The 21,214-nt window shown below is 36.0% G+C and overlaps 1 protein-coding gene across 1 annotated transcript; it reads left to right on the top strand.

Annotated features, from left to right (window-relative positions):
* Positions 1-42: 42 nt before the first annotated feature.
* On the top strand, positions 43-21,146 carry LOC139142753 (WD repeat-containing protein 3-like). Its single transcript, XM_070712861.1, has 24 exons — positions 43-321; positions 5,306-5,515; positions 5,981-6,099; positions 8,147-8,225; positions 8,490-8,585; positions 8,898-8,981; positions 9,929-10,030; positions 10,265-10,359; positions 10,600-10,713; positions 11,630-11,860; positions 12,198-12,291; positions 12,585-12,686; positions 12,881-12,966; positions 13,376-13,517; positions 14,343-14,399; positions 14,699-14,911; positions 15,295-15,348; positions 15,901-16,032; positions 16,496-16,657; positions 17,211-17,261; positions 18,061-18,104; positions 18,777-18,905; positions 19,497-19,590; positions 20,164-21,146. The coding sequence occupies exons 1-24, from the start codon at positions 151-153 to the stop codon at positions 20,320-20,322; spliced, it is 2,820 nt and encodes a 939-aa protein (XP_070568962.1). The 5' UTR covers positions 43-150; the 3' UTR covers positions 20,323-21,146.
* Positions 21,147-21,214: the final 68 nt, after the last annotated feature.

Raw genomic sequence — 21,214 nt, 5'->3', positions numbered from 1 at the left:
GAACGAAAAACATCAACAATTTAGGGAGCTTCATTGACCTTTGACACCACTTTGAGAAACCAGAAACACACGTGCCCACCGCGCTGCTTTCTACCTGCCGAGAGACTAAGAAAGATCGTCGGGTCGGGAGAAAGTTTCGTCAAGTTAACTATGGGTCTGACGAAACAGTATTTACGGTATGTGAGCAGCGCTTTCTTTGGAATCGTTGGAAGCCCAAAATCAAACGTGGTGTATGTGGATACGGAAGAGTCGAAGGGAAAATTAGTTGCTGTGCCCGCTGTTGAACATGTATTCATATGGGATGTCAGGAAAGGTGAAAAGGTGAGTGGATCCGGATTGAGAAAGTGTTGAACATGTGGAGGGTAAACAGTGTTCGCGCTACCGCTCGCCAGATGGCAAAATGGCGAATTGATTCACTCATTGGCGACTCAGACAGTCAGAACAATCGCCAGACTGGCGACTCAAAATTTGTACGTTCGGTCACTTTGTTCTACGATGTTCTTGTTGCATTGCGGTGTTTTGTTTTACTTCTTGGGAAGTCTTCGCCATAGTACTATCGTACTCATCTAAGTATAAGCCCTGCCACTGTTTTCAGAGTATAATGGGTCGTACAAGTTGGTAAAATTACTTTTCAGATAAAAGAAGCTAATGGGACATCGAAGTTCCCGTGGTATCGTGAGCAAAATGGCACGTACGTATATCCAATACATGTACTTGTGCCCCTCCGAAATGTCCCCCGGTACCTAAATAGAATAGTCCCACTCTAGTGACGTCCGCCATTGTTCACGTTCACGCTGTCCTGTTTTCCCGGGAGGTTGTCTTAGTCTAAACATGCAATTTCAGTTGTTTTCAGCGATCATCCTTTCATCTGTGAAGAGCGGTTTTACCGGTGACCATTACAATTTTCACTGCTATGCTGTTGTTTTCACAAGACGCGGACCGTTTTGATCTTGGAAAGTAGAGTTGCTTTTACGTGCAGCCAATGCACATGCCAGTTCACGGGTTCACACCATGCTCTTGAACGTGAATGGCAGCACACATGATGTCTTTGTTTCACGTTTATATTTTATCTCAAGGTATGATTCAAGCTGAAATGTCACCAAAATGTCACTTTTATATCGAGGGATTGTGCAAACCAGTTTGATTTGAAACAGCTTTGTAAAACACTGTTTACTTAGCTTGGAAATTGTTACTGAGTTTTGCTGTCTTTTGGCCATGCACGGACGTGTATCAATATCAGTGTGATCATGGCATGCCATGCCACGTTCATGAAGATCTTGAGGATGTTACTCTTTTCTGTATTTTTTTGTACTTCACAATTTCTTTGGTTGACGTTTGAAAGTTCAAGTGGTGTTCAATAGTCATGCATGAGTTTTGATACGAAGCATTCCTTATATTGAACTATTAAAGCAGCACTGAGGATAATATGATGATGAGAAAGTGGCAGACCTGAAATATTTGGTTATCATTACTCTTGAGTGTTTAATGATATCACCTTTGACCCTTCGAGATGAATGTGTGTGACCCTTGACCTCACCTCTCAAAAGAAAAATCTGGCTACTTGTGTTCACACTGTATTAGCCAAAAAGGCTAATCAGCTTGAGTAGCCAGAGCAAACCCTGGGGTAAGCCTCACTACAATTTAAGTCAATCGGAGAGTCAATTAAGCAATGCCTGACACTTTAGGGCGTCCAAGACAAGCCCTAACTTAGACTCGAGTACTGTGATCTGAAAATGGTACTATATGTACGCAGTGTTCAGCCAGCTTTTGCTTGCATGGGGACACAGTGACCCACAGTAGGTCTGAATGGGGGACAAATTAAATTGTTGGGGGACATGTAATGTATTTCAATAAAACAACAGTACAGTGTCATTATGTGTCATTATGACCTGGTACTATATTTGGTGTTCAATAGGCAAGTCAGGTGAGTGCATTAACGGTCAGTAGGCCAATGGCGTTGTGCAAAATTGTGCCAACATGAAACTTGCAGTATCATTAAGTTTACTGCTACCACGTGGTATGCACATAAACTGTAGGGCTCCCCCTAAGTCACCAAGATGATTAGCCAACTCATTAGCCAAATCAAAAATCTTGTAGCCACTTTGAACATATTTTAGGCAGTTTATGATCTAAAGTGTGGCAACAACTTTCTTGGTATTCAGTTCTTCATTTTCAAATCAAAATGTTTTGTATTTTACATTAAAGAAATACTTGTTCAGTTTTTATTGCATTAATTATCTGTGTTTTTATGACATTAAAGTGATAGAAATATTTTTTCATTTCTGGTGGTAAACTTTTACCACCAGAAATAAAATAAGGTGGCAATTCTAAAAATCAGGTAGTAATGTGAAGTGTATATTAACACAGATACAGAATATTTCTGTAGCATTCTGTCAATGTCCACAGAATGACAACTTAATACATTTAAGCTACAAGCTCCTAATGTGGCAAATTTATGCAGTTTTTAAGCCATGATGAAAATTTTGTGAGCCACACAGATAAAAATTTTCCATGCAGAAGAAAGCATTGGGTAGCATAGTGGCAATGTAGATACAATTATTGTGGTGTTTAAGGCCCTGGTGTTGTGTCATAGTTGTGATCAAGCAGGCTCAATAGCATCTTAAGCATAAGTATTTTTCTTGAGACAAAAATGGTTTGGCCAAACCCAAATCCTGTAAAACAATACACAATATTGATATGATTCATTTAATTTCCCAATGTTTTAGAGTAATCATTGTTTCAAAGATTATGATAACATTTTAGCCCAGAAAATTTTCATTTATTTTTGATATCATCAAGAAATGTCTAGTGATGTTCACTATTATATCATTAAACTGGTGGAATCTGCAGAAATATTAAAATCATTCAGAATCACACCATTTCTTGTATAAGTTATAGCAGTTTGAAATATGCCAAATGGACAATTTTAATAGCTCTACTTTTGAATTGTTGCTTTGATGTTAAGTTACCATGCAAAATTGCAGCTCTCAAATGTGAAGATTTGAAAATGAATATGCTTACTTCAAGTACTGTTGACAATTTCCCTTTGCCATGATTCTTAATAAAGTATAATTTAAAACTGACAGTCAAGCTAAATGCCATTTAAATTGGAAGGCACCAAGAAATTTCTTTTTAACATAAGATTGTACCTATTGGCCCTCCCTAGGTGGTTTCTTTTGAACCATAATTGTGTACTTAAGGGGTCTTCATTCATGACATCACGTGAAATGACCCAGATTTGACCTTTCAGAAAACCTCAGTTTTTCTCCTTTTCACTTGTACAATGACTCTGTTTGTGAAAGTTTCCTTAGAAATTATGGTTTTTACTATCAAACTGAGTAGCTGCAGGCCAAATTTTGATGCAAGCAATGTAGGTAAAACTTGAACTCAAGGACGACCGGTACGCGGCACTCACCTATGCAGAACCAAGCCTCAGTGTATTCATGGACGTTGTGTGTCCGTGATGTATTGTAGTATCGAACAGCAACAATGTTTGTTTTACGTACCAGGGAATTTGTAACTTTGTAGAAAGGAGAGTAAACTGTTTCAATACATTGCAACTTTGTAGGAAGGAGAGTAAACTGTTTCAACATCTTACAACATTTTATTGTTAGCCGGAGTTTTCTGTCCAGGAGGCACTGTCTAAAAATTCAATAGCCACTAAAATATGGCCTACTCAGATTGCGTCATGGTGACCCACACGGTTATTTTATCGGGACAAAACAAAAAAAATTGCGTCAAATGTCGCAATGCCGCACGCTGGCTGAAACACTGTGTACACATATACAAAGGTCAAACAATATCACCTCACCCTCATATTCCTCCCTAAAAAGTCATTTGGATATATATGATGCCAATATTCAAGTTTAACAAGCAGCATAACAGCTGAGCTTTCATCAAGTGTAAAATGCATTTATGAACCCACGCTGGTCATGTTGCCATGGCAATGCAGAAGTGGAATGATGCAACAGAGAATGATGTCACTGAAAAATGTCTCAAAATTAGACGCTATTAATTCTCACTTTATAAGGCTTTAATCATAAACCCTAGAGAAACTTCTGTATATTCCATGCTTTAAAGGGCCAGTAATGCTAACTTTTGATGATTTTTTCAAATTTCATTAATTTTATATTGCATATCAGTTGCAACTTCTTATTCTACTTCAAAAAGGGTATTGAAACACCCACTATTTAGCTTGTCAACGTAACGCCTATATGTATAAAATGCATTGTTATTGTTTACATTTGAATGCTAGTCCGGACCAGAAGAAACTTTTCAACAATAACAATGCAGTTTACACACGTATCTGGCTGAGTTGACAAGCTGAATACTGTGTCTATCTATGGGGAGTAGAACAAGGAATTATAATTCACATTCAAAATAAAAATGGTGAAAAAAATTAGCAAAAGTTTAGTTAGCATTATTGGCCCTTTAAATGCAGTTCCTGGCGCAGGAACTGCATTGAAAGGGCCAATAATGCTAATTTGTTGGCGTTCCAATCAATTCCATGTCTAATCACTTTGCAATCATCAACTGTACCCTTTATTCAGGAATTCACATGTTTTTTTCTGTCCCATCCAGCCGCTTTTGGAGTAGTACATTTTTCAGGATCTGGCTCTCCATGGGAGTATAGTTGGTACAGAGTTGATGTCCAATTTTACCTCTCTTGAAAAACTTGAATACAAGATACATCACTTGGTCACTTTAACTGATTTTTGGAAGTATCATTTAACAAGAGAGGACTGTCAGAACTTCTTAATTACAAACAATATATTCATGCATGATATCAGGATACAATATCACATCAACAATGCATACCTGCAACATTGAAATATTGCTGTGTACATTATGACAAACATGTTTTAACTTTCTTCAATCACTACATACCCTGAATACAGTGTTTATATTTTTCGTATGAGTCTCATACAACCTTTGAATGCAGTTCCAACAGCCCCTTCCCTCTAAACATTGGTCCATGGACCCATTCCACCTAATCAAATATCACAAACAGTTGTGACAGACAACAAATATATGTAAATATCATTGAAAAGGAAAAATATTGATAAATTGATAAAATATATAAGTATAACATTTATAAGATAATAAAGTGTGATCTACAAAACTGGGATAAAAATACATCAGTATTACTGATTGCAAACTTTTTTTAATCCATTTGACATGTAGTGGGCTATGAAGAAAAGTGTCAGCAAATATAAAGAATATTTGCTTGTTGTTGATACGTATATTTGTGAAATGAAACTTGAATAATGAGCAAATTTGTTTCCACCCTATAATTTTTCACTAGGTGATGGTACTACAAGGTGACAAGCATGAAGTAACTGCTATCGCTAAAAGTCCAGACAAGAAACATCTTGCTGTAGGCTACAACAATGGAACAATCCAGATATTTGATATGCTGTCAGGAGATTCCAATGTAACGTTCAATGGACACAAGTCAGCTGTGTCGTCTCTGAATTATGATTCTGATGGAACAAGATTGGTATCCGGGTCAAAGGTAAATTAAACACAATGGGATTTTCTTTTTTACCTTGAGCATTGTCCTCTCATTGGACTGTGTCTTGAGAATTCAGATACAACTTTAAAAATTCATGAAAGTAGAAGTTGTAGACAGTTTGTATGGCCATTTCAAGTTGTTAATAGTGCAGGTTTGATATGTATGATATCCAGAACACTAGACAGTCTGTGATGCTGTTGACTTTGGAAATGAAACTGTCAAGCTGGTGCATATTATTGAGATGACAACAAATTCTCGAAATGACTTTTGCATCCTGGAGATATAGATAGATATACAAAGATGGTGCAGATATTAGACGTAGATTGATATGGAGAATTCTTTTGCATATACAGTGTCATCATTTGTGTTTCGAGTCCAGCAACTGAAAGATGAAGATTATGCTCTGAGCGTTGTTTTGGATACCATGAATAAAGAACTTTTATCTAAATTTTGTTTTCTGATCAGGACACAGATGTTATAGTATGGGATGTTGTCAATGAGAGTGGTTTATACAGACTGAAGGGTCATAAAGGCATGGTAACACAGTGTCAGTTTATGAGAAATAGAAACTTTCTGTTATCAAGGTAAGCAAAGTACTTGTTTTCCATTATGTAAAATTATAGTGTCATTTTTGGTACTGATATGTCAAAATTGTCAGGTAAATAATAAAGCAGCTGAATCATGTTGATTCAAATCATGAAGTTTTGTACTGCCAAAAATTTTGGCATAGTAGCATAGTTTTCTGCAGGAAAGTTGGACTTGGATGGTCAATAAATAGCTTTATCATAGACTCTCTCACAGCCCCTCGCCGGCTTCACCTCAGACCATAACACCGCCCTCAGCAGTTGAGCTGAGCAAAGCTCAGCTTAGCGCTATAACCCGGCTGGCTTGGTGAGCCCGCTTGCTTGAAAGACCGTTGAGGGCGCATCACCATATGGTTGAGGATAGAGCTGCGTAGCGGACGAGGGGCTGTGAGAGAGTCTAGCTTTATCAGTGCCTTGATGATATGATGGAGATTCAGAGGGAACTAAATTCTGATTTGAAGCACTGCGGGGCCAAAGGCCCCCCCTTTTGTTTCATATTAGCGTGTCACTTTTTAGCCGCACATACGTCGTGTACGCGTACAGTGAGTCAAATCCGCCTTTGACGATATGTATTAAATTTCGCCAAATTTCCACGCTGCACAGCTTAAATATTGATGGAAGAGTTGCAGATTCAATTTCCTCATATGTTGACCTTTGCATTATGATATTTTGGCAATAATTTCATGAAGGAATTATGAAAATACATATGTGATAATTTTTCATATGCAAAAGTAGGTGAAAACACAGTCAACAGCCAAACGATCGTTAACTCGTCATTTCATAAAAATAAGAGGGAAACTCAAAAAAGTAAAACGACAGAGTTTTAGTTAGCCTTCATGAAATGTGTTATCTCAAATATCGTAAGAAATTACAGCGAAATGAAAAAGTTAAACCAATGGGTTTTTTCAGATATATTTTTCATTTTACGACGCGGCGAATAAGCTTGATTTCCCGTAGAAAACAATGGCGTGTAATATACCGAACAGATTGCACACTTCTCGTCGGTTCAATTCCTCATTTTGAACGAATAATGATGAAAATTGTCACGGTGATCCTTTGATTGATATAAAAAATTCCTATCGTTTTAGATTTTTGAATTTCTTCACGAAAATTGTTTTATTTGAATTTTATTTATTCCGATCACTGAAATATACTGTTGCCGTCAATGATTTGGCGAGCTGACGGCGTGTACATATGCAGAACACGGGCCTTAAATTGACGCATTTTTATCAGTATGCGTCTCGTAAGATTTACAGACCAACTGCATGTCATGTTGTTATAATTTATACCAAATTTTGGCGAAAATCAACGATGAAAATTCCAGTAAATTTGAAAAATAACACAGAACGGAGGCGAACGGGCGCAGACTCTCCACTGTAATCGTGCAGTGAACGTTATCGATCGATATCCTTTTATCGGAAATTGATACATTGTTGTCGTGCTCACTCGCAGGTCATATTCAGCTCACAATGGCGCCAAACTTGCAAAGAGCGCCAAAATGTGAACGCATCGCCAAAACTGTAAAAAAGTGTCGACGATTCAATCTAAGTACAAGAAACCAACGGATACGTTGATTTTATGCTATCTAAGTCAATATATACGGGTTATGTGGACGTATTAATAATTTGACCTCGACACATGCGTGAGCCCGTACGCCAACAGATTTCGATCGATATTCTATTGAAAATAAATTGATACAATGTTCGCTGTCGTCACTAGCAACCGGCCGAAAGCGCTCTCAGGTAGAATATATGCTTCGCGGAATACGAAACATTTAGGCATACGTTCGTCCCGCAGTGAAGGGATGACTGAGTTTTAGTCCATGTGGTTTTCTTCAAGAAAGAGCAATGGCATATATCATCTACTTTATCGTGTTAGTAGAATTGTCATACCAAGGACACTTATAGGAGTGTATGTAATACATTTTATTAATTGAGTGACATCTTTGATTGATCTTTATTGTGTCAACTCAGGAGCCAGTAAAACTTTACTGCTTTCTCATCTAAATGTGAGTGTAACCGCAGTTTGAAATTATCTTTTGTTACAGCTCAAAGGACACGTATATAAAATTCTGGGATTTAGACACACAGCATTGTTTCAAGACCGTTGTTGGCCACAGAACAGAGGTATGATATAACTTAATAACAAGGCATTATTGCTTTATGTATACTTGTCACCATGAAATATCACACTGACTTGACATTTAATAATAGTATTTATTGCCAAGGATTCAAGGCGTTATAGCCCAAAGTGGCCAGGTTTTCAAAATTTCACTGAACAGTACTGCTGCTGTTTCTTGTCATCATGTTCATCATCACAGATATGTGAGAAGCTGCCTGATAAGGCTGGTCTGCTTCATATTTACAGTATTTCTTCAAATCACTCACCAGGTTTGGGGTTTTGTGCTCACACCAGATGAAAAGAGACTTATAACTGGTTGTATGGACAGTGAACTCAGAGTATGGGATATCACTTATACAGATCAGGTAAATGTTGCCATGGAAATAGGTGGAGTTAATCACAATAAAGGAAATATATTCACAGTTATATTACTTAACACAAAAAAACTTACTAAACGAAATATATATGCAAAATGCTTTTAGTCATTCCTACCAAGAAATACAAGCACGTTTTTGTCATTTTGCGAGCATCAAATTTGTCTATGAATGGACTATGATATAATGTGATATATGACAAAATTAAATGAATGAATGACCGTACTGATGAATGAGCTGATTAAATTAGAAGAAGGTAGTTGAGGTAAACCCCTTTGTTACATGTAATTTTGAAATGATAAGATCCAAGACGAAGACAGTCCACAGCCTGCAAAGAAGATGAGAATTGAAGAGACTGATAAAGATGATGATGAAGACGATGAAACTGTAAGTATGAAAACTTGTGACCTGAACTTTAAACTTTGACCTATGATGATCCAGTCATAGGGCAAAGAAGATAATATGTAAAACCACTTAAATACGCTTCCACCTCTCATATAGGGTTGTGTAGAGAGCAAATGCAAGGTTGCAATGCACATGCACAAGCACACAATCCAGGAAATAATGTGCTAGACTTACAAACTTATAATGGACCTTAGAAAATGTCTACAACAATGCCATTTTATTCTACTATACTTAAAGGTATACAGTCACCTGTAATCTAAATATGCCCATATATGGTCAAAGGGGCGTTCCTTGTATTCAAAATGCCCATGTGAGGGCACTGTTTTTAAAAAGCGGCCACCTGCTTAAAATCTGTGATTGGTTAGATTTTCTCTTTCCATGGCAACTGTGGCAAAATTGGAACAGGTGACAGTATACCTTTAAACTGACTAGGTAGTTTTTTCCCAAACTTGCTTAAGTTAAGGTAGATGTACAAAATGCAGCATTCCTTTGAATTCATTTTTTCCCATTAAGCTGGCTTGTTTGACCATTTGATCACCATGGTTTGGCCTAAACCCATTATTATGAATGGTAACTGTTGACCTGTTTACAGGGACTTTGGGTGCACAGGGTTAAGATTTTTTCCACCCAAGACACCTCCACAAATGTTGAAGTCCAGTTCAAAGTAGTGTACAATATTGACTGTAATGTTGTAGTTCAAAAAAAGCAGGATTCATATTTGGATGGTAGAATTAAGCTGCAAACTTAGTGAATATTGGCAGTTGTGAACTGTGACCAATTATGTAAAAGATATTTTCTCAAAAAAGCTGGTAAAATCACACCAAAGTTTATTTTGTGGATTTACAAAGTAAATATATGTGAGAGGGTGGGAATTACTGCATCATTTTCACATCTTTACTCATTTCTTGTTGATATTTTATATCCTTTAGGTTATACTCACCTGCACCAAAGTTGGTTCAATAATGAGACAAAGTAGAGAGAAATTAGTTTCCATGGCAATGGATAAGACCGGAAGAGTGCTAGCATGTCATGTAAGTGTTGTTCTTGTAAATCATAATTGTAATTTAAACCTTGTTGCTTTCACCTCCATACTCTGGCAAAACAGTATTGTTTTCATTGAGTGGTTGGGCCACTATACTGGAAATGGGGATAATGGGGATCAGAGGGTGAAACTTTGTCGTTTCATGCATTTTGCTGTAATTTCACGTTGAAATCTGTATTTTTCCTAGTTGAACTTTATCTGACAATGGAATTTCTTGTTCCAGGGAAGTGATTCCTCTCTGGAGGTGTTTTTAATCAGCAATGAAGACGAGTTGACCAAGAGACTGAAGAAGAAACAGAAAAAGGCCAGAAAAAAGAAGTAAGTGACTGTTATTACCAAGTAAAATAGGTCATCAATAACATTGGTGTGTGTTTCCTTGAACTCTGTCATTGGTAATCAGCATAATATATGTGACACTAACTCAGGACTGCGTTTTTTTAGTCCATCAAGTTCTGGAACAGATTTTACTTTTAAAATATCAAAATATCAAAAATGATAGAGATTACAGTTTGTAATGAAGATGTGGTGATCAGTATATATGTTGAATTAATTTGACAGGGCCAGTGAAGAGACAACAGGGGATGGAGAAGACAATGTTGAGGAATCGGTGACTCTTGCAATAGAAGACGAAATTAAAAGGCTCAGTGTCATCAGAGCAAGTCATAAAATAAGGTCAGTAGACAACATTGATAAACTAAAATGCAGATGAAGATATTTCTACAAATCAAATGTTCATTCACATTTATTTGGAGAATCATAGGTGCTTACAAAGTTATTTCAACCATGCCAATATTATTAACATTTCAATATAGAGGGAAGCCTGTATGCATATGATGCATAACTGAGGTACAAGAGTATTCAATGTTGATAAAATGAATCATCATCTCTGAACTTGAGCAAATGAAACAATACTCATCAATAGGAACTGCATATGAATACCACTTTTCTGTATTTTAATGTTCTGAAGTTTGATCCTCACCGTGTCTGGAGATCAGTGTTCCCGCTAAGGCTTATTTGCGCGCTAATTGCGCAGTGTCTCCGACTGCTCTCGCAGTGAAATTTCATGTTTTGCGCAACTTTAGTCTGTCATTTCAATCGGTATTAGTTTTGGAAACAATAACTCAGGGCGAAATGTGCGATCTCAGCGTAGATTTTACTTCCGCGTTTCGAGTTTAGCGCCCGTTGGCGGCGCAGTTGCCACCAACGTTCATTGTACGTTGTGACGTACCTCAATAAATTAGCATATACATGAACGGACCCAGCTGTGAGGCAATCAGGCGTATCTCAAGTTGCGCACCCTCTCGAAACCTCAGAGGGAACACTGCTGGAGATTCAAGCTATTATACCTATTGAAGAGAATAGGGTTGGAGTGACATTTGAGCAATCATAGGGCTGACAAGAGTCAGAGAAACTTATTTGATAAATTGCTTAATCTGATGGACTTGTAATTTGTGAAGAATTAGATTTTTGAATGTGAAATTTGAGACTGTATGTCAATCAATTTTAGTCCTAATACTGCTATAGATATTCATATGTCATTTATGTTCATAATTTAACTGATTTTCTCTGTCCAATGTTCTTGTTTCAGATCTTTTGATTTTATTCTGGAAAGGAACAAAAGCCTGAGAATTGTGTTCCTGCTAGGTAACAACTCTCTTGAAAGCTTTGTGTTGTCAACAATAGAAAAGAAACCAGAACCAACGAACCATTCCCTACTGAGCATGCCTGGTCACCGTAACGATGTGAGAACTGTGTGTTTCAGTTCTGATGACACTGCAGTGCTGTCAGCGTCTGGAGAAAGTGTTAAAATATGGAATAGGTAAACTTGCACATTCTGTATCTTGAGTTTTTATCTTCATCCCCTGTACCCAAGATAAATGTGTGTGTTCCATAGTTCTATGTAGTAAAAGTCAAACTAGGGAAGGTGGTGTAATAAGTGACTTGTTTCTCATTTTCTGTCAATATGAACACATGATTGTCATCATATTGTACATTTTTTAGGTTCAAGATACAAACCACTGTTCTGCCTGCGTAAGTTTAGTTAAGGGTCCTCACAAGATTGAGACACTGCATGATCAAAGGTTTCAGTGCTTAGTGTGAAAAATTGTTTTTCAAATCTAATTTGGTGTGTTTTTATGATTGTGATTGATTTTCAGATCCACACAGCAGTGTATTCGGACAATGAAGTGTGGCTATGCACTATGCTCTATGTTTGTACCAGGAGACAGACATTGTCTTATTGGCACCAAGGTACTGTGTGTATATCATACCAGTTGAATTTTCAATCTATCATTTGATGAAATTAACTTTCTTTGAAAACAAAGTTGCCAGAGTGTGTTTCTTCTTAATCATTCCTAATTGCAAAATTTAAAGTTCAAAATCGGAAATGTTGCTTTTTTCATATTCCTAATGAAAAATGTCTACAATTAACTATTATCAAAGTTTGACACCTCCTACCAAGTAGGTGTTGACATCCCAAGTATTTGTTGTTAAATTCATACACAGGGGATGACTGAGCATATCTTTGTCTGTTTTGGTTTCAGGCTGGTAAATTACAGATATTTGACATTGCAGCTGGTCAACTCATAGAGTCTGTTAATGCCCATGAGGGCGCTGTGTGGACTATTGCCCTGTCACCTGACAAGGTAACAAAAAATATATTGCCTTCATGTTATCCAACATCAGAAATATTGCATTGAAGAATGATTCACAGAATGACCACACAAATTTTTTATTGTCATCTTTGTACTACGTATGTTCACAAAAAAATGTAATTGTATGTTTATGTGGATGCATCAATGCGCATCACCTTTCCTAATTCTTTCCATGTGTTTTCCAGAGAGGTTTTGTCACTGGTAGTGCTGATAAGACTGTCAAGTTCTGGGAGTTTGAACTTATCAAAGATGAACAGTTTTCAAAGTCAAGGTAATAGACATTCTTTCCCAAGTTCTCAGATGATAAAAGAATAATCACAGATTTATCACACAGAAATCTTCAAAGGTCAAGTTGGTCACACAGTGGAATATATATCTAAGTTCAATTTTTTTTGCAGCATTACAAATTATGTTTAATTCAGTACTGTGAAAAGATGTTCCTTGGTAACAGTCTATGATGTGAATTGTGTTTTAGTTGTTGTCAAGACTGATGTCATATCATTGATTTCACCAAAGTTTCTGACAAATGTTCGCAATTTATGGTTTGGACATTTTCCAGCCATTCCAAGTTTCATTCCAACTCCTCAAAACACTGTTGCAAAACATTTTAACAACATGTTTCCAAGGCAACTGTTCTTTGATACCTTTCTGTAGCTCAAATTCTTTCGTTCTTTTTCCAGTAAAAGATTATCTGCAAATCACACTCGTACACTGAAGATGTCAGATGATGTACTTTGTATCCGATACACTCCAGATCAAAGACTGCTAGCTGTCTCTCTGTTGGACAATACTGTCAAAGTCTTCTTCACAGACACATTGAAGGTATTTGTGTTTCCTGTTTGCAGATTTTGTGTATGTACTCACAGTGTACATTGAGAGCTGTCCGTAAAAGATGTCCATGAGAATGGCAAAATTTTTTAAATGTCAGATTTAGTAAACATTGTAAAAATGTTCTTTACAGATATGTTGAAGATATCCAATTCATAATCAGTTCCTGTTGTGATGCAATTTGAGTATATATACAGCAAAATGTATATGTACCGATTTAAATTATACCAAAAGACATATCTCTCCTTTGTGAAAATCAAAAATATGTTCAACAGAGAGTTGTCCTCAACAGATAGGTAAAATGCCATTAGATTGGTTATTTTGACAGTAGGGGCCTACTTTGTTTATAGTTTTCTCCAATATTCTTATGATTTTTATGAAGAATTGATATTTTAGCTGTACGTAGGTTGTTAACAGTATTGAAAAAAAATAGATAATGAAAATACCCATTGGCAACAATGAAGCAGAGGATGTACAGTACATGAGATAGAATGAATGAATAAGACGTCAAGATGCAACGGTTGTTGTCATGTGACAGTCTCAGTTTCTTGAGAGTCCAACTGAATAAACATTACGCTAAGGAAAAGAGTTGCTGTAGATGATGAAAATGAAAAATCACATTCAAGATAACCTGTGTTGTGTCTCTGTATGTCAATTGTACTGTCAAGTTTAAAGACATTCAGTTTACTGAGACTTCTAAAATGAGATATCAAAGTGAAAATGGAACATTTTAAGGAAAAACTGTCCATGATATACAAACTGTGTAAGAGAGACAAATATTATAGAGTGAATTCTTATTCTGTATATTTTTACTTTCAGTTCTTTCTGTCACTGTATGGTCATAAACTGCCAGTCCTGACCATGGATATATCCTCTGTAAGTATACTGTCAGTTTAATCTACTGCTACTTTATTTGAAAATCAATAATTAACATTGTTTATATCCTGAAAGACTGTGGTATCTGTATGCCAGTATATAATGCTCGATTTAGGCCATGGATGTATTCTCCATTGTTAAGAAATCAGTCAGCTGATTTGCAAACAACCTCATTTATACCTTTTACATAAATGGATACTTTTTCAAGAAAATTGAGCATTAGATGTGCCAGATTATGTATCTGCATTCTTACATGTATATCAATTACTAAACATGCATTTATTCTTAACTCCATACAGGATAGCCAGTTGTTAATAACAGGTTCGGCTGACAGGAATGTTAAATTATGGGGACTTGACTTTGGAGACTGCCACAAGTCTATCTTTGCCCATGATGACAGTATCATGTGTATGCAGTTCATACCAAAGACACACATGTTTTTCACTGGTGGTAAGGACATGAAGATCAAACAGTGGGATGGTGATAAATATGAACAGATACAAACATTGGAGGTAAGTAGTATTCTGTTTGTTTATTAGTTACTCTGCAGCTTCATTAACCCTTTGAGCCCCAAAGTCAATTTTTGTCACTTTATAAAATGTAACCCCAGTCAAATTTTTTCAGATTTTTGCAAAAATTTTGATAAAAATCTGTAGCCAATGAAATATGATGTCTGTTTGGTTCAAATTTATCAAAACAATAACAGAAAAATTCATAAAAACTGGTAAAATGTTGCCCTAAAAGTTTGGTGGGAAATATTACAGCGCTCAAAGGGTTAAACTCAGAAAGCTGTTCTCAGACTCATTCTCCTTGAGTTTTCAGAATCTTCTGATTTGGCTCATCATTTTCAGCCCTTTTATCATCATCTAAGTCTCTTCTTTCTTGATGTTTCCAGGGTAACCATGGTGAAGTCTGGTGTCTTGCTGTCAGTCATAATGGAGATTGTGTTGTAAGTATTCCTTTGAAAGAATCAAAGTCCACAGAAACAGCTGCCATATTCCGTTTCAGCTTTTTGCAATCCTTGTACACAGTTTTCAGTTTCACTTTTGAGGTACAGGTTGAACAATAATTAAAGATTAATTTGTTAATTACTATAAGTGATCCGGAACAGTTGCACATACCAGTACTAACAATGCCTAGTTATTCTAGTCAACTGACAGCTTCTGTACATGTGTAGATTCCAAATTTTAATTCAAAGTCTGACCTTCTATCTGATTTCATACAGTAGGTAACCTTAACCTCATATATTATCATCATGTCTTCAAAGATTTCAAAAGTGATATTGTCATCGTTGTTTATCAAGTATAATTTAATTTGTAATTTCATTTGTTGATTGATTGAGTGGTTTATCAATAAATCAATTGAATGTCTTGATTTTTTAACTTGCTATTGTTTTCCCACAAGTCATCCGTCAAATGCCAATATATAGTGCACGATGTCACAATATGTTCACTTTATCATGAGCCATTTGGATCTATATTCACCTCTTCATTTTGATCAGATGTCGGGGTCACATGACAAGTCTTTGAGGCTGTGGGACAAAACTCAGGAAATCTTAGTTTTGGAAGAAGAGAAAGAAATGGAAAGAGAAGCAGCTTATGAAGAATCTGTTGCACAGGAAGATGAACCAGTGGTAATGAGAAAAACATTGAACTTTTTATTTCTAACCAATACTGTTTTGGTGTGTAGTGCACTATGTATGCTAATACAGTTTGCCATTGCTTAACTTTGACCATGTTTTCAATTCACAAAGCAAATGATTAAAAATTGTGTCTTTATAGAATAAGTGCATGTAAATGCATAAATTATAAATTTTGATAGGTATGTCTCTAGAAATTATGTATTATGCTATATAGATGAGTTGGAGTTCAAAATATTCCTTTTGAAGTGTTACAATGATCAGGCAAAATAAGTTTTTATAACAAAGCGTGTGACGAGAGAAGTGATGAGAGCAGAATAAACTTTACAAGAAAGATTTCAAAAAGTACAGGGATGTGTAAATTTAATTCCAATAAGGAAATTGTACAAAGTCTAATAATGTTTGAGGTAAATGAAGTCAAGAATCAGTAGAAAATAATTTTTCATGTTGAATACAGGTTGCTGGTGAGGCATCCGGAGGAGAGGTTGCTATGGCAGGAAAGAAAACCATAGAAACGGTCAAATCAGCTGAAAGAATCATGGAAGCCATAGTGTTGTACAAAGAAGAAACTCAAAAATTACAGGAACATGAAGCACAGTGTAAAGCACTTCAAAAACAGGTGAGTAAATGACATAGGAAAATTCCCAAACAGAAAGGCAACCAGAAAATAACACATGCATATTATGCACATTCTGTGTGATGAAGCAAATGCTTAAATGATGACAATCACATTTTCTCTACTATAGAGTATGAGAGGTCCAAAAAGTCAACAACTCAGAAGCACATTAGTAATATATTTGCAACTGGTAGTCTGCAGAGGTATAGGGAGTATAGTAAGTCTTGTGAACTTCTGAGTCAGAGAATTTTCAGGCCCTAAAAGCAAATCAGTAGGGACGGCTAAAATTGATCAGTGATGGTAGCGGAATTTTTGGTCTGATCAGTAGCTTTTTGCTCCAATCATTTAAAGCATTATAAATAACGATATTGACTGATGTTCTATTAATCGTCAGCCACCTTTTGTTACTTGATTAGTTGTGTCTGAACACAATGCTTTATGAACTTGAATATCAAATGAACACAAACAAGATATTCATGTGTCATTTTTGTTATCCCCATGAAATGTCATTGTTTTTTTTATTCTAATGCAGTTCTAATTTGATTTTTTTTTACAGCTCCCACCACCACAGACACATCCTGTACTTCAGGCATATGGTAATCTTAGTGTAAGTGTATACATTTACATTTCTAAAACAATTGCAATAATTGAATGTACATAAATTCAGTGTATCAAAGGATGCTGACAGTTCATGAAAATGTACTTCGTACATTGTCCCAGTGTCCAAATCCAGTAAATTTTACGCTGCAAAGTCAGTTAGTGGGGAGCAGATCTTGGTGTTTTTACAAGCAGTATGGACTTAATGTTGAACATAGCAAGTATCTGTGTGAGACAAAGGATAAAAGTTTAAGTTCATATATTCAGTAATACTCTTTGGTTGACTTTCTTGTGTGCTTATCCAGAAACACAAATTGGAATTTTGTCAGAGTCCATTATTCAGTTCAGTGCCTTTTGGCTTGTTAAAGAAATACTTGATGGACAGTGTCCGTTTTGACTTGTTTTGCAAGATATTGACAGCAGTACAACAATTTACAGTACTTATGAAGTGTTTTTTTTAATGTCAGTCTATGTGGAGTTCATTTTACAAATCTTACACAATAATATGCAGTCCCTTAGCAAGGCACTGAATGCATGATGCCGTGTGAACTTCTACAATAGCAGCAGAAAGTTTCAACTAGTTAACCCTTTGAACTTTGACCTCCCGGTAACCTTTTTACATCATTTGGAAATTTGCGGCGAAACAGGATGCAAAAAGCTAATTATATGAAAGTTCCTACATAGTTTCATGTATGCTGAGCCATTATGATTGAGTGAGTGTACTGTGTTTGGAGAACGTCAACTTTCCATGGCCACGTAAATCTTTTCACAAGTTAAAATATACATGTTATTCTTTTTCACAAATACAGCCATCCAAATATGTATTAGAAATACTTAAGAGAGTCAAGTCGAGGTATGTTGCATTTCTTGCGTTTACAACATAGACAAAATTGAACATAAAATTTAAGAAATTCTGAGAATTTCCTAAATTTTATGTTCAATTTTGCAGTCAGATTTGTGAATCTTGTCAGATAAGTTGTACATGTTAAGTTTTTATGCATGAAACTAGTACTACTTTGTAGATCTGTGCTTCCATTTTCTTTCCTCATGGCTCTGAATGTTCCCATTCAGATGTGTTCAAATTATTATGAAAGCACTGAGCAGATATCTTCAACCATGGATGTAAAACCATAGATCTATTTTTTACATCCATGCTTCAACCAAGAAGTCAGAAATTGTTGACTTTGGTTGACATGTTAGAAGTTGATACTGCAACTGGTATCAAGAAATCACATACTGCATTGCTGAAGATATATCTGTACATGTATTGACTATCTGTACATGTATCTACTCCAGTGATGGGATATCTTTGCTTTTCAATATCATCATTCCCAGTGTAAAACACCATGCTATCACGTTAATATCATACACATGTGTATAGGTGAATAGCATCAATGTACATTGAATACCCATTCACATTGTTTTCAAAGATCAAGTATGGCCTTAGAATCTCTTTTCAATGTTCCTTTGTCAGAGTCACATAAATATGAATCATAAACTGTAATGTTTTTTGTTCTTTTCACAGTGAATTGGAGAAATCCCTTCTAGTACTACCATTTGACTATGTCATTGATTTACTCAAACTGTTGGATATTTTTATCAAGTCTGGTTTTGAAGTGGAATTGTCTTGTCGCTGTTTGTTCTTCTTACTCAGGTAAGAATCAGATCAAGTCCACAACCATGTGACAGTTGCTATGCAACAATACTTTATCCTATCCATTTTCTTCAAGTTACTGACACATATAGAGGAAGTTTGGCAGTTAATTCAGAAGCTCATTTAACATAGTGTAGTGTTATGAAGATGATCGATTTACATTGTCCTTGTAAGGATTCCATGAACTCTGTTCAAGTACATTTAATTACCGTGGTAGTTTGCCATCAAAACGAGTACAGCAAGAAACTTTGTGGTGTAAAGTAGAGATGATAAAAAATGATTTCTCACATATTTTGAAACATGTGTAGTAATTACTTTGGAAGCAAATAACGATGACCCATAAGGAAATGCAAAGGATGTTGGCTTTGGTTATTTACTAAGTGTTTGGTGGACTTTCATTATGAAAAGGCTGTTTATTGTCAATGACAGTGTGACAGTTAATTGTCTATGATTTAGTACCAGTGCAAGGAATGTAAATGACACAACTGATCAGTTTGACTAGCTATCATGAATTCTGATGAGAGCGAACTTATTTATACCTATTGATATATTTTAGTTGAGGAATTTACTATTGTCATCTTTGTTCTCCAGGGTAAACCACGGTCAGATCACGTCTAATCAGGTGCTTTTGCCAGTCATCAACAGTTTGAGATCATGCACTGTCAGTAAGATAAGTGAACTCAGGGTAGGTATCAAGACAGATTTACGTGTTGGCGTGCAGTGGTCATGTCCAACATTTCCTGCCCTGCACAACACACCATTTGTTGAGTCTTAATTTACATCAACCTGAAGAACACGTTCTGCTTTCAGTTAATTAGGCTCAGTCATTCATCCTTTGGATGTCAGAGAATATTGTTCGCGCTTTTGACAGAAATAAACGTGAAGTTTTGGGCCAAACCATGGTGCTGATAGGGTAAAATGAACAATAAATTGTACTTTTTTACTGAGATTATATATAGTGTATAATGCTGGATTATTTGTAGGGAAAATGAATTTGGTTACTCGTAGTTGATTGATTTTCAGCGAGGTTAAAGTGGATTGGTACCTGCAAAGTGCACCGCCAAAGTTTTGTTGTGCTAATTACATGTATTTTCTGTGAGTGAAGATGGCAGACCTGTAACTTTTTCCATATATAGATATATTTACATTTGCATAGACAAATCTGCTGAAATGGATTGTGTCTGAATTACCTTGTGATATATCTAATACAATCACTGCATGAATGTCTAGCAAATTTAGACTTTTCTGTCATCTCCAGGACACCATTGGTTTCAACATGGCAGGATTGCAGTTTATTCAGAGAGAAATGGAACTCAAACAAGATGTACAATTCTTTGCTGATGCTACCAGTCATTTCCAAGAAAAAAAGAGAAAAACTAAGAGGAAAGAAAAAGCTATGCTGGCAGTTAGAAGTTAGAGAAAATTGAAAGATGCATGAACACCCATCTCTATTCAGTATTTCAGATTTGAGACTATGAATCAACAACTTATAGAATTTTGGTCTGTTTGTTACAATCAGTCCATGACTGGCTTTTCTTACCAATTCATTACCTTTTCCATGAGAGGGGTAGCAGGTTTACTTGTCTCACATTGAAATATTTATTATTAGCCACTAAGCACTTGAACTTGGGAATAGGGTGGGGTTACAGTGAATGGAACAGCCAGTCAGTTAGTCAAAATTTATAAAGCTGATTGGCCAGGACTTGCAAAGTGTAAGAACTTGCAGTCAAACAGATGTATCATGATTTGTCAATGTGAAACTGTGATGCGATGACCTGAGTTACATGCTTTCTCCTCAAATGGAGTGGATTCGGCTGCTGTACGCCTTTTAACGCATCATTTGATGAAACTGGAATTGCAGTTTTTTCTCATGAAAGTTTCAACAATTTATTCTGCCTTTTAATTTTATATATGGTGCATATGTCTCATTCAAACAAAAGCAGAATATTGTAACATTGCCATGGAGAGAAATATTTCTTCAATTTCAAAATTAGTGGCTGAAGTTATTATGATGGGGTTGATGCCTTCATTTGGTATACCACTTATGTTGGGATGTATCCTGTCCTATGACTAAAAGAATACATATACCGTAACATATGGTAAGAAATGTTGATATGAAGAATGTATTGTGTACTTTCAAAAGTGATATTCCATGTTGTACCAAACTTGAATGGCAATCTTCCAGATATATGCAGAAGTACATGTATTTTCCGTGTAACATTAAACATTCTTCTAATTTTATACGGTGTCTGCCTTTCTCATTTAAATGGTTCTTTGTAGTCATTTTCAGTGCTGGTTTCAATGTTATT

The sequence above is a fragment of the Ptychodera flava genome, chromosome 10 (assembly GCF_041260155.1).
Source record: "Ptychodera flava strain L36383 chromosome 10, AS_Pfla_20210202, whole genome shotgun sequence".
NCBI classification, from domain to species: Eukaryota; Metazoa; Hemichordata; class Enteropneusta; family Ptychoderidae; genus Ptychodera; species Ptychodera flava.
The sequence above is the reverse complement of the archived record's forward strand: the minus strand, read 5'-3'. Positions and strand labels throughout refer to the sequence as shown.